Source organism: Amyelois transitella, chromosome 4 (genome assembly GCF_032362555.1).
Source record: "Amyelois transitella isolate CPQ chromosome 4, ilAmyTran1.1, whole genome shotgun sequence".
NCBI classification, from domain to species: domain Eukaryota; kingdom Metazoa; phylum Arthropoda; class Insecta; order Lepidoptera; family Pyralidae; genus Amyelois; species Amyelois transitella.
In genome coordinates, this window is record NC_083507.1 from 5087812 (window position 1) to 5100214 (window position 12403).

The window sequence follows — 12403 nt, forward strand, 5'->3', positions numbered from 1 at the left end:
TAACCCAAACTCAAGTTATGAAGGTTCAAAAATACGACGAACCACTTCGAGAAAAGGTAGGTAGTGCCCTTGCGCTTCGCTTGGCTCGTATTGGCGGGGGCACTACCGTGCCCCCAGATACATGAACCTTTAATATTTGTATGCTTTAAACAGCAAGACATAGCGAACTGTACTCGTATTATTTATTCAACAACTTAATTTTGTACCTATGTTTGACAAATAAATTGATTGATTGATAGATTTAGTCGAATAGGAAACAACACTACCAATGACTGACTCCACTGACTTGAACGAACCATCAAACAAAATGGCCGACTATCTTTGAGAATTATTATGACTTTTTTGTGAAAAAACGTTCTGTAATTATTTGATAAAAAAAGTGTGTGCAGTAAGTTATTTTTTTCATATTTACTGTAAGGGTCCCTGATTAGAATAACTATGTGTTTACGATAAATTTACATCTAATAAAATGCAAGTATTTGTTTTCTTTCTTGTTTGTTTATTCTTGTTACACCAAATAAATGTTAATTTTGGAGTATATTTTATTGAAAAGAGTAGGAAGTTTATAATATCGTGAATAAATATTGTTGTCAAATACTAAATAAGCCATTGTAGGATTGTTAATGTGAAACGACATAACGAACTTGGGCGCGTAATTGCGTTGTTTGTTTACTTTCGTAATATAGGTAATGTCTACAAAGATTTTTTGTACCTACCTATTAATTTCCATATCCCAAATATCGTGAATGAGGATATATTTGAATTAATTTTGCAATGTTTATTTTCCAGATTTTCTTTTGAAAACATGTCTAAAAGAGAACAAAGTGACCGAAACGAAAGGAAGTTAGACACAAGTGATTACGAAAATCTTTTGACTCAACATAGTATTTTTGAGTCTGCTCGAAATAAACATCAAGAGCTCCCGAGCTTTCCAGGATTTACTAATGCTGAAACTCAGACCAAGTCTAGTGACTTAAAATCGCAGCCACAGGCTGGTTTAGGTGCTTGGCATTACAACCCTTGGTGGATGCTGGCCAGTACGTCAAGGAACATTCCATCGCAAGAAGATTTTTCAGAAAGTGGAGAAATGGAAACAAAAGTAAAAGAAGAACCTGTTGGTGCAGGTACACCAGACAGAGATCCATTACAAACTGACGTTGATCATTTTGCCACAGGTACACCTACACCTCCCGTAGGACTAGACTCGTTCTGTGATGACTGCTCAGATCCATTTTGTGATTCCAGTGCTGCCATCTGTAGAAAGCTGTTCCATTGTCCTCATTGTCGTAAGAGCTACCCAACAATATTGGAATTTAACACACATTTGACTGGTGTACATCCAGCACAGAAACCATTCAGATGCCAAATATGTTTGGAACCTTTTTACAAGAAATCACAATTAAGAAGACACCTAGATGCTCATCATTCTCGTAAAGATGTAAATAAATGTTCTGTTTGTTCCAAATACATAAAAGATAAAAGCAACCTACGTAAACACATGCAAGTCCACACAGGGCGTGTACCACAGAAACAGTTCAAATGTGACCTGTGTAACAACAAGCGTTACATGTCTATTGACAGACTTAACAATCATAGAGTAGTTTGTACTGGAGAAAAAACATTGAAATATTGTGACATGTGCACCAAAGTGTTTGATAATTCAAGGTCACTAAATAGTCACAAGAAGGTACATGCAAGAGAACTAAAATGTGAAAACTGTGGGGAACAACTACGTTCTCTAGAACAATTCACAAATCATAAAATGTTGTGTCAAGGAGCAACATCAGATGCAGGTGGAAGCTTGGCTAGTTCATCAAATGTGGCTGGCACTCCTGTGAACAGATGTTGTACCCAGCCAGGTTTGTGCGAGCATGACAAGCCAGCTTATCTCAATATACCAGGTTATGCTGCCGGCAGGGTACTTGATGCTACACTTTCATCTTTAAAGTCAAATATGAACTGAAAACAATCTGACAAATCATCCTGACAAATAATGTTCAATTTTTATAAATTTCTTTTGACATGATTACCAAATAAAAAAAACAATGACAACAGTTATAATTTTACAGAATTGAGAATTTCACAAGACTGATGCAAATATCCCGCCTCACAACTTGCTTTATTATTACCATTTAAATTTAGATTTTAATTTGTAGGTTAAACACATTAGTTTTAGCAGCATAACTGTTTAAGTGTATTCATATGTATTCTGTTTTACTGTGTACATTTAAAAAAAAATTGTAAAGCCAATATGTGGCATTTCATCAAAAGGTTAATTAACCATAGGAAGGTGTTCCGCCTGTAATAATAATGTATATATGACTACATTTAAAAGTTATTTGCTTATCTTAAATACATAACTTGTTCCACAAGAACAGCTTTACTAATTGTTAGCAACCAGACCATACATGCAAGGTGTAAATTTGTGAAATGTTACAGATACATAATATTTTTATTTGAATATAAAAATAACTTGACTGATTTAGAGAAATATTTATGTGCAGTATTACATCATTTTTTATTTTTCTATTTTGGGAAAATTTCTAAGAGCTACGTTATTTTTGTAATTCTTAGTTTTTAATATTCTTAGATTTATTTTTAGAATAGATGTTATTTGGGAGTGGTTAAGGAGGCTGTACAATGAGCAGGCTTTGTTCCCAGTGCTCTGTAGTACTAATTACTCCAAAGATGTTATAGTTTCAAACATGGTGTTACAGTGTGTTTCAAATACTACCTAGAGACAACTTGTGTAAGAGAAATTTATTTGTTCTTTATCATTAGAACTGTAAGTAAAATTAAAGTGCAATGTACCATTGGCTAAGCCTTGATCATGTTAAGGGAAGTGGTTAAAGGAATTAATTGTTGTGTACTCTTTATCCATAATATTTATTCAAGTGTCATACACTAATACATGATTGCTGCAATTTATAGAATTATTTATAAGTTTAACATTTATGAAAATGTTATGTGTATTGTATGCGTCCTTAATAAAAAGGATTGAGGCTATATTCAATGTATAGACCCTTATTTTACAATATATTAGCTGTTATATATCTATACTCATTAATGAGTATACTATACTTTAATCTTTTATTTTCATGGGAATTTCAACTTAGCGAAAAATTGGAAACAATGTTTTATTTATTTATGTTTTAATTACAAAGAAAAGTACTTTTATTTTGAGGCTTTATATCATGAATTGTTGCTATTTACAAATGTTTTCTCTAATAATTATTACCTATATTTTATAACAAGGATAGGTTAAGTTGTGTATGTTAAGTTCGTACGTTTTTATAACTTTATATACATTTACATTGGACCCATGCTTTAATTGCAAGTACATAGTACCAAATGACAAAGATAAAGAAAAGTATAATTCGCAAACTAATTATAAATCAGTTTTATTTTACCAAAAATTTGCTAGCTCAACAACATAGATTCATAATAATGCCATTTAGCACACACTAGGTACTACAGAAATATTCCATAGGTGCCTAAGTGTCATATATGACAATAACCTGCAAAAGTCTTCATTTGTTTATGTAGATAATATTCCATCAATATTGCGAACAATTATTTTTGAGAACTGATTGTACCAAATGTTTAAAAATTATAATGAGCAACAAGCATTATATTGTTAACATTTTCGAATTGTCTAAAACAATGTAAATGTCTTGCCTAACATTATAAGTCTATAGTTGTAAAAGGTAATTAAAAATGTTTGATGTATATTTTCCAACATCATTCTCGCGAAGCTTGGTGTCGCGAAAAAATATTTTACTGCCTACAATTCAGTTATGGGGATCTTGGGAACGTAATTTCAACTTCGACGTTACACCAACGCAGTGGAATTTTGCGATATTCTCAATATTCTTAACTAAAACTTTTCTGAAAGCCAAAAACAAACAAGAAATTTTATTACAAAACGAACATAAATTGAACACCTTGTCCAAAGGCAATGGACGTGATATATATTAACAGCATTAGAAATTATCATTTATCGGACAATTCTGTTTCGCTCTGTTTGTTCAACTACTTTATATAAAGCAATTTCGCTTCTACACCAGTGAATCAACCCCAATATTTAATTTCTGATTGCGTACAATCAATCAAAAAGCAGTTTCATTCTCATGTTACTGCACCACCACCGACTTCTCCAATATAATTTTGTGACCCCAGCGTCGCAGTGTTAATTCAAAATGTACCTACTACTAAAACTATAGCATCGTAGATTAGCATGGTGTTTAAATTGTAATGCACCTAGGTTAAGGAAAAATGTGTTCATATGAATTTAGTTATACATAGAATATACTTTATCTTAGTGCTGTAGACTGTAAAACAGTAATTTTGCTGTTATTCGAAATTTATTTTTTCCACCGAAATTGTTATAAGAAATCATATTTTGAGAGCCAAATTTAATCAAGTTTTATAGCTATCAATCATGTAGGTACACTAAGTTTATTGTGGGCAGTTATATAACGTGTGCTACCTCCGTTTTCCAATATTATTTCAGGAGAGTAGACTTACGCCACTTGTTTCTATAAGAGTGTATGGATTAAAATCATTAGCGTTGCCAAACTATCGATAGTGAAAGTATATCGATAGTTGACCTCTGTTATCATCTTCAGTATATAATAAAATCGATAGCATTTTGGTGTAATAGCATCAAAAACTTAAATACTATCAATCTCATTAAGGTTGATAGTATTGATTTAACTATCGATAGTGCTTTCGATATTGAGATCCAATAATATCGATAGTATTGATGAGAGTCAATAAATATTGACGGTAACTGAGCTATCGATACTATTGCATTTACTTAACTATCGATCGGCAACGCTAGGTACTTACCATCACATAATGAATAGGTACCGCATGCAATAATTTGAACATGTTTACGTCGGCGACGTAGATATTAGCTACCAAGCTAAAGTATTATGATTACCTATGATACAAGAGAAATAGATATACCTACCGTAACATTATCACCAATAAATCAGGTTCTTTTCTGTTACACGATGTATTATTAAGCCTCCCAGAAGACTAACCGCCAACGTACCTTCCTAAAGTATTTGTTTACGACTGGTACACAATTTGTGAATTACTTTCTGTTCAGACAGGTACTTAAATGCAGACTCCCTAAACCATATGGGTATTGGTACCAGTTTTGCATTTGCATTTTCTGCATTATAAAGTGGCATCCAGCCCTCCATAAAAGACCTTAACATTTGATCACTGTCCCCCGTCCCCACTGAAGGGATATCAGAACGAAATAGAAAATAATTTAAATAAAATGGATCTATCAGGGTATCAGGCCGGAATAACTCATATTTTAGGACAGCAGCATGTTATACATACAATCAAGTCTATATCCCAAGTACATATAACTACAAGAATACCTCTAATAATCAGATTTCTCATAGACCTAAAATGCCTACGATCGGAAAACACCAGGACGTTTCAAAAAAGGGAACTCAATAAAATCACTATTATATGAAAATGTAAAAATTTTGTGTGAATAGAGTTTTGTTATACAAGGTCACACAGAAGGTAGTAACCTTCTCGAACTCCAGCAATGGTTCCAATTAAGTGAAAATAAATTGGTATTAAAATCTATCCCAATATTCAACTCCTAAATCAATCTTGTTAAAACTAATTTTTCGTGTGAAGTTTTGAGTTATAGAACTTCCATAGCATTTTCATACATTATATATTTACATTTTTAACTACAGTCAAATTGGATAACATTTAATAGAAGACAACTTTTAATTAAACTGGTTTAAAGATTCTTATTTTTTTTCTCAAAGGTCTTTCTTACTTTACCAAGCTAAGTAAACCGGAAAACAGTTTTATCCTAGTCAATACATATAATAAAACAGTAAAAAAAATATTGTCTGTATCTACATATAAGTGTATAAAAAAATGTATATATACTACGATGAAGATATATATGAGAATAAAAAAAAAGTCTGTATGTTTGTTTGTACATGTTAATCTCCGGAATTACTGAACGGATTTGAATGAAACTTTTTTATTGTATAGCTCTTATGCATGGCCTATATGTATATGGTAGATATAATTTATTTTGGAATCTGAAACAGCTGATGTCGAACCATAACAACTCAGCTTAACTATAGGAAATACATATCGAAAAGACGTCTTAACAATAGTTGTTCAGCCTGATGAACATGTTCTGTTAGCATATAAAAATCGAAGATCAGGAACACCAGATGCAGAATCATTATTGTCCAGCTAAATCATCCGAATAATAGAAAAGACGTCTCTAAACAAAAGTTGTTTAACCTGAAGAGCATTTTCTTTTGGCGAAAAAAAAGTGAAATCTGGATCATGTGATGTGGAAGCCAAAGGGACTAGCTACTAAGTAATTTGTACGGAAATGACGTCTTAGAAATAGTTATTCTACCTGATGATATATCGGTCCATTCGTTTTTTAGTTTTTTAATAACAAACAAAAATACGAATCGTTTTTCTCCAAATAATATTTATACGGATCATAATTTATTTGCTGTCAACTGTATGTAGGTACCTTGGAGCTCCGCTACCGTGAAAATTTCGGGCTATAAAGATTTTTGTTAATCCAAGTTATATCCTTTGTAGGTATTACCAAATTTCAACGAAATTTATTTGGTGAATTTTAGTAAATTAAATAACCTTAACCTTCGTATTTCCAATAACACGCAAACGGAGTTGCGGCCAACAGCTGATTGTTAATAAATACAAGAAACTAAAACTTGTAAAAAAAATCTAATGTTTGGCGCCCTTTTCGACTCAAAAGTTTAATAAATGGGCAAGGAAAAGGACTTTTCCCTATCTAAAATAACAAAGTTCAAAGATACCCAAAATAAGAAGTCTTTTGCCTCCTAATAAAATGACTGAAGTACTCTAGTATCCAGTAGGGACGATCGGAAAACAGGCATTAGCGGACTATAAAGGACCGAGCACACCGAACGCGGGTCAGTTGGTAACGCAGTTTTAAAGCGGGCCCGCTTCTGAGTTTGGTGTGCTCGGGACATAAGGAAGTTTCGTCGTTAGACTACGGAAACCTATATGAACAAACACATTTATGTTAGAACTTCATGTCATTTATTATCATAGTAAAAATACATGTTTTAAATAACAACACGCCCTCTTTTGGCTGCTGCTTTGACAATTTTTGCCTTCTTTTCCTTCTTCTTTTTACCAATGTTCTCCTTCCTCTTTTTCTGTCGTTCATCTTTCTTCTGCTCAACAGACTTGATCCTGTTTTCCCACTGCTTTTTACTTTGTTTCTTTTGTTGCTCCTGTAAATGATATCCATACATATAATAAAATTGTAACTACTAGCCAATATAGAGGGATCTATATATGACCAACTAGCTGTTGCCCGCGACTTCGTCCGTCATAAATCGAAAAGAAAAGAATTTATTAATTTAAAGAAATAAATAATTTTTAAATATTTCATTTTGTTATAAACAAAAAATTTCAAAAACTACATACAACTAAAGTAGCTCCTACTTTGATGATATTTGGCATAAAAATCTTGTAGGTAGGTAGGTAATATAAAAATTCGATGTCTTGATAAGTAAAATTAACCAACTAATAAAGAGGAAAAATTTTGATAAAATTTTGTGCAGAGATAGATCTTCACAATTAAGATAGGTCTTTGATCTGAAAATAAGTCTTTCTATGGACACCAAGACTAAGACTTTTGATAAAATACAGAAACATAATTACATTTTTGATATAAGTACCATAAATAGAAAACCTTTTACTGGACAAAATCACTGAAGTTCAACCAGACCCAGCAAAGTGAGGCCAGGAACTGTGTTATTGGAAAGTAATCCGATAATATCCAGGTCAATTAAGAAAAGATTTTTTGTCACAACTAAGAGTTTGGTTCCAGAAATGTTCTAACATGGCCATAGTATAGGCATGCGAGACAAAAAGGGATGACCTGAAAGAGATAACGGGCGGCAACTGGTTGCTTATTGCCCAAAACGGGAATAAGTGTGAAAATAGAAAAATACCAAGTGGCTGAAAAAATAAAATCTTGTACTATTAGTATTACAATACTATTTGACTTTTGTTTTTGATTTTAATTTTAATTTAATAATAATTGCTATCCATTACCATGCGTTTGATAGATTTCTTCAACAAAGTGGGATCATCTTTCACTTTTTGTCCTTCAGCTTTCTGCAATACAGTCTTCCATGCAACTTTTTCTTTAATCTCCTTAGCTTTACTACTCTCAGTTTCTTCTAAATGGCGTATTTTTTCTTGCTGTTGTTGCAAATCATCCAACAACTTTCTGGGGTCATTCTCTCTGGTTTTATGTCTTTCTGTAATAATTATTAACCACAATTACTAACTTTTTTTACTGTACAAGTAAATGAAACTTTGTTAAATTTAGGTACACATCACTGTTACATTCATACCCATGTGATACTTATCTAAGATTGTGTTATCTAAGATTTTAAATTATTTATTGAAATAACTATGGAATACTTGTAGTACAGTAATAGAATCTTTACAATAATAATCCTATACATAACTTTTTATTACTTTATATAAACATCAATACTATAACAATATCTAAATAGCAAAGCAAAGTCGCTTCCTGTGTCTGTCCCTATGTCTGTACGTATGCTTACCATTAAAACTACACTATTACATTTTGATTTAGAGTGAATCAAGAGGAAAGTTTATATATATATATAGGTATAAATATAATAATAATAAATATATATATATATAAATGCTACCAGTGTAAAGCCACTCTGGGTCGTTAGTGATCAATAAACATCAAATTGAGATTTAAATACATTGACGTACTATAAACAACTAGACTCACAATCCCGCTAAAAAAGTGTCCGCGGCAAAACTCTACTCAACGCTCAAGTGAGTAAAGTTCTCGGCTAGTCTCGTTTAGTCCGTCCACGAGTGACAACGTCGCACAATGACGAAGTGCTCTGTTAAAAAATGTAAAAATTGTCCAAGAATGGCGCTCAAAAAGGATGGCGTTTCCTATTTCATTTAAGTACAATTCAGTTTTAAAGTAATCGCACTTAATAGTGTAAGTTAGCTGTTGGTTTTCTATCAAATCATTTTATTAAATATTTAAAACTTAACGGTACTCGGCATTTAGCACTATCCGCGCCATCTCTTTCATGCGGTCAACAAATATTAAAGAGTAAACGAAACAAATATAGTTTTGTCGCCGCGCTTCATGAAGCTCGCCTAGGAACATAAAGTTGTGGAGTCGCTTTGTTTTATTTTTTATACATACATAAAATCACGCCTCTTTCCCGGAGGAGTAGGCAATATTATTTATTTTTTATGTTTGTGATTTTTTATTGTGATACTAGTTCGGTTGATTAATTATTTAATGAGGTGAATGGAAATATGTAATGTTATCTGAAAATGGTACCTGTTAAAACGATTTAGTAAAATTTGGTAAGGGGGTGATACTACATCAATTACACGACTATCTAGTAAATTCTAATCACATGCCAACGAAGTCGCAAGTAAAACCTTACAGAATAACATACAATTTACGTGTATTTCAATTTTCCGCAGAACGCCATAATAAGGAATGAATGGATTTCTATTATAGCGAGAAACCGAGGTGAAGAGTTTTTAAGCCACAAAAAGGAGCCGTCGTATGTTCTGAACACTTTCTTCCATCAGACATCCATACGACAGACAGGGTAGTTATTATCCTGTAAACCAAATCACATCGAAATCTGTTCAGTAGAATTTGCGTGATTGAGTAACAAACATCCTCACATACTTACAAACAAACATCTAAAAAATACATTTTCCAAATTGACCAAACCGGGGATCGAACCCGAGACCTCCGACTTGGCAGTCAGGCAAGATGATCATTAGGCCACAGAAGTCGACAAGAAACAAAAGAACTACCTTTAAAGTAAAAAATAAACTACTTACATCCAAATCGACACATAATCACAGACATTCCAACACACATACACCCATCAAACTCCTAATATCCAATAGACAATTTTTATTGCAACGCATTTCGTATCAAAATGTTAAAGTGTGTGAAGGTAAAATTTTTAAAATAACAACGCCACTCCACTAGCCTCTTTGTCCTAAATGAAACATTGAGTTAATACCATGTCACACCAAACTACGTTTTTTAAGGATTGCGTGCCTTATTACAAAACATTTAAGGTTCAATTTTCAATACACTTGTTTTTGGACATAGGACTTTGTCAAATAGTCGAAGTAATATGCGTAATAATAATTACGTATTGAGGTGAGGACGATATTTTATTTTTATTTTGCTCGGAACTGTTCATCTAGTTGTTTATAGTTGATCTAAGTTTAAATATGAAAATTTTATTGAATGTAATGCAATGCGATGAACAAAGTAAGCATTAGAAAAACAGTTGCCATGGTCACTTTCTATTTCTTCTTCAATCTCCAAAGTGATAATTAACATTCTATCTTTACATACCCTAATTTCTATTACTTATACAAAAAGTTACTATTTAACACTCAAAATACTAAATATTTTTTAAATTGAATCCAATGAAGACTCTTAAGTATCTTCATTTTGAAATTTGTTATTTACTTTTTAATTAAATATAAAGTGCTGTATGGTTGCCGGCACTTTGTAATGGGACCACTCAATATCTCCCCATTGGGATTCTTCTTGTAGGCAATGGGCTATCAGGGCGATGCAACCTGGCACAATTTGAATCTCAATTCCATCAATTAAGCTTGACAACTGAATGTAAAAAATAATAATTCCAGTAACATGTATAAAAGTTAAAGATTACAATATTCGGTTATTTACCTTTTCGATTATCATTGGCAAAATCAAATTTAGAAAACACTAATTTGCCATCATTATTGAAAACTGGTTTTGCTACATTCACTTTATTCTTGTTTTCAATTTCTAACTTTTTAGGTTTCTGCACATCTGTAAATGGTTTCACTTGGACTTTCTTTGTTCTCTCTGTTTTCTTAATCTTTTTGTGGAGTTTACTACTTAAACTCTTTTTAACTAATTTATTTTTCAATGTAAATTTATTTTGGGACTTAATCTTTTGCAGTTTTTCTTCTAATTCTGCAATGTTTTGTGCCCGTTTTGCCAATTTGTTGTCATTCATGTCTTGTTGAGAATCATTGACCATTTCATAGTCTGCATTGTCATCATTATCAACTGAAATGATAAAAATTTTAAATGAAATGTATACAAAAATGTAATTCAACTACATACAAGAGCATAGAGTAGAGCATCAGTGGTTGAATCAGTAATGTACCCGGTTTAAATGTGTTATGGGCATGAAGCACCCGTGCCATACACTATTTGTTAATTATGTACATTAGTTTGAATACTACTGAATACTTTTACAGTGAGTTATGTACACTTTCCAGGTGGCCAGGATGTGACAAAGAGTAAAGCCAGGAGGAAGAAGATGTTATTCTTATACAACTTGTCATGTGAATAGGAACACTCCATCTCTTTCCCATGGATTTTGTAAAAGACAACCAAGAGAATTCATTTAAGCAAGCTTCTATGCTGGTCTGGTCAAGAAAAGAAAAAGCAGTGTATACCAGCTGTTAGTCTTCCAGCACAAATTGTAAATGTCAATTGAGGGAAAGGCTTATTATCTTGGAATTCTTCTTTTAGGTTAGGGTAGAGCTGCAACCTTTCACTATTTGAATATCAATTCCATCAAAAAGACCTACTGCTGAATATGGAATTAATATATCCTTTCACTCTTTTTAAGACTGTAAGTTCTGTCTACCAAGTAAAGGATTAAGACAAGAATATGAATATAGCTTCAACCGCGTCAACTATTAACCTAAAATTTCCACTCCAAAAAGAAGAAAACAACGCTAGGAGAATAAAGATTTGAATTTAATAAGAAAGACAAAAGTAAACATTTTACCAAAAAAGTAATATAAATAACAAGAATATAGCATATTATCAGATACTATTTAAATACTAAAATGGACATGGTGGTAAACAAACTAACCTCTTGATGGTATATTTATAAAAGATAAAACATTCTTGATGAAATCCAATTCTCTGGCTAATTCGACCTTAAAACATTTGTTTTTTAATGAAGTTTTGTGAATCGCCATATTGATAACAGGCATTTAAAAATAAAATACCCTGTACGTACACCACACGTAAACACCTCTTCATGAAACCTCAAAAAAAGCAGATCTAGCAGCAGTGCTGCCAGACCAAAAATCCGATTGAGCGCTGTAAGATGTAAAAAAGCGCTACATATCGCGCTAAAAGAACAATTTTTCTTGAATGAAGTAAAGTAAACAAACAAAAAATTACTTAAGTAAAACGTTTATTTTCGAAATTAACCAAAAAGTAGCTATCGCTTGATATAGCTGAACTAGGGCCTGGTAA

At 32.3% G+C, this 12403-nt stretch overlaps 2 protein-coding genes across 3 annotated transcripts; one reads left to right on the forward strand and one right to left on the reverse strand.

Moving 5' to 3' along the window:
• Window positions 1-279: 279 nt before the first annotated feature.
• Window positions 280-5014, forward strand: LOC106138736 (zinc finger protein 708). Of its 2 annotated transcripts, none has more exons than XM_013339999.2 (2): window positions 280-388; window positions 790-5014. In XM_013339999.2, exon 2 carries the CDS (start codon window positions 806-808, stop codon window positions 1961-1963), a length of 1158 nt encoding a protein of 385 aa, XP_013195453.1. In that variant the 5' UTR covers window positions 280-388; window positions 790-805; the 3' UTR covers window positions 1964-5014. The 2 variants fall into 2 exon arrangements, with proteins under 2 accessions (XP_013195453.1, XP_013195454.1); XM_013340000.2 differs by having other exon boundaries at window positions 315-471.
• Window positions 5015-7081: 2067 nt separating this feature from the next.
• LOC106138741 (surfeit locus protein 6 homolog) lies at window positions 7082-12212 on the reverse strand. The gene is made up of 4 exons (XM_060954594.1): window positions 12012-12212; window positions 10823-11191; window positions 8131-8339; window positions 7082-7301 (listed from the first exon to the last, which is right to left on the reverse strand). Exons 1-4 carry the CDS (start codon window positions 12133-12135, stop codon window positions 7131-7133), a joined length of 873 nt encoding a protein of 290 aa, XP_060810577.1. The 5' UTR covers window positions 12136-12212; the 3' UTR covers window positions 7082-7130.
• Between the last annotated feature and the right edge of the window lie 191 nt (window positions 12213-12403).

Coding starts and splice junctions, on each gene's coding strand:
- LOC106138736 (XM_013339999.2), top strand. CDS start 806: ATGTCTAAAAGAGAACAAAGTGACCGAAACGAAAGGAAGTTAGACACA.
- LOC106138741 (XM_060954594.1), bottom strand. CDS start 12,135: ATGCCTGTTATCAATATGGCGATTCACAAAACTTCATTAAAAAACAAA. Junction 11,192..12,011: donor TATAAATATACCATCAAGAG/GTTAGTTTGTTT, acceptor TTATCATTTCAG/TTGATAATGATGACAATGCA. Junction 7,302..8,130: donor AGAAATCTATCAAACGCATG/GTAATGGATAGC, acceptor TATCATTTACAG/GAGCAACAAAAGAAACAAAG.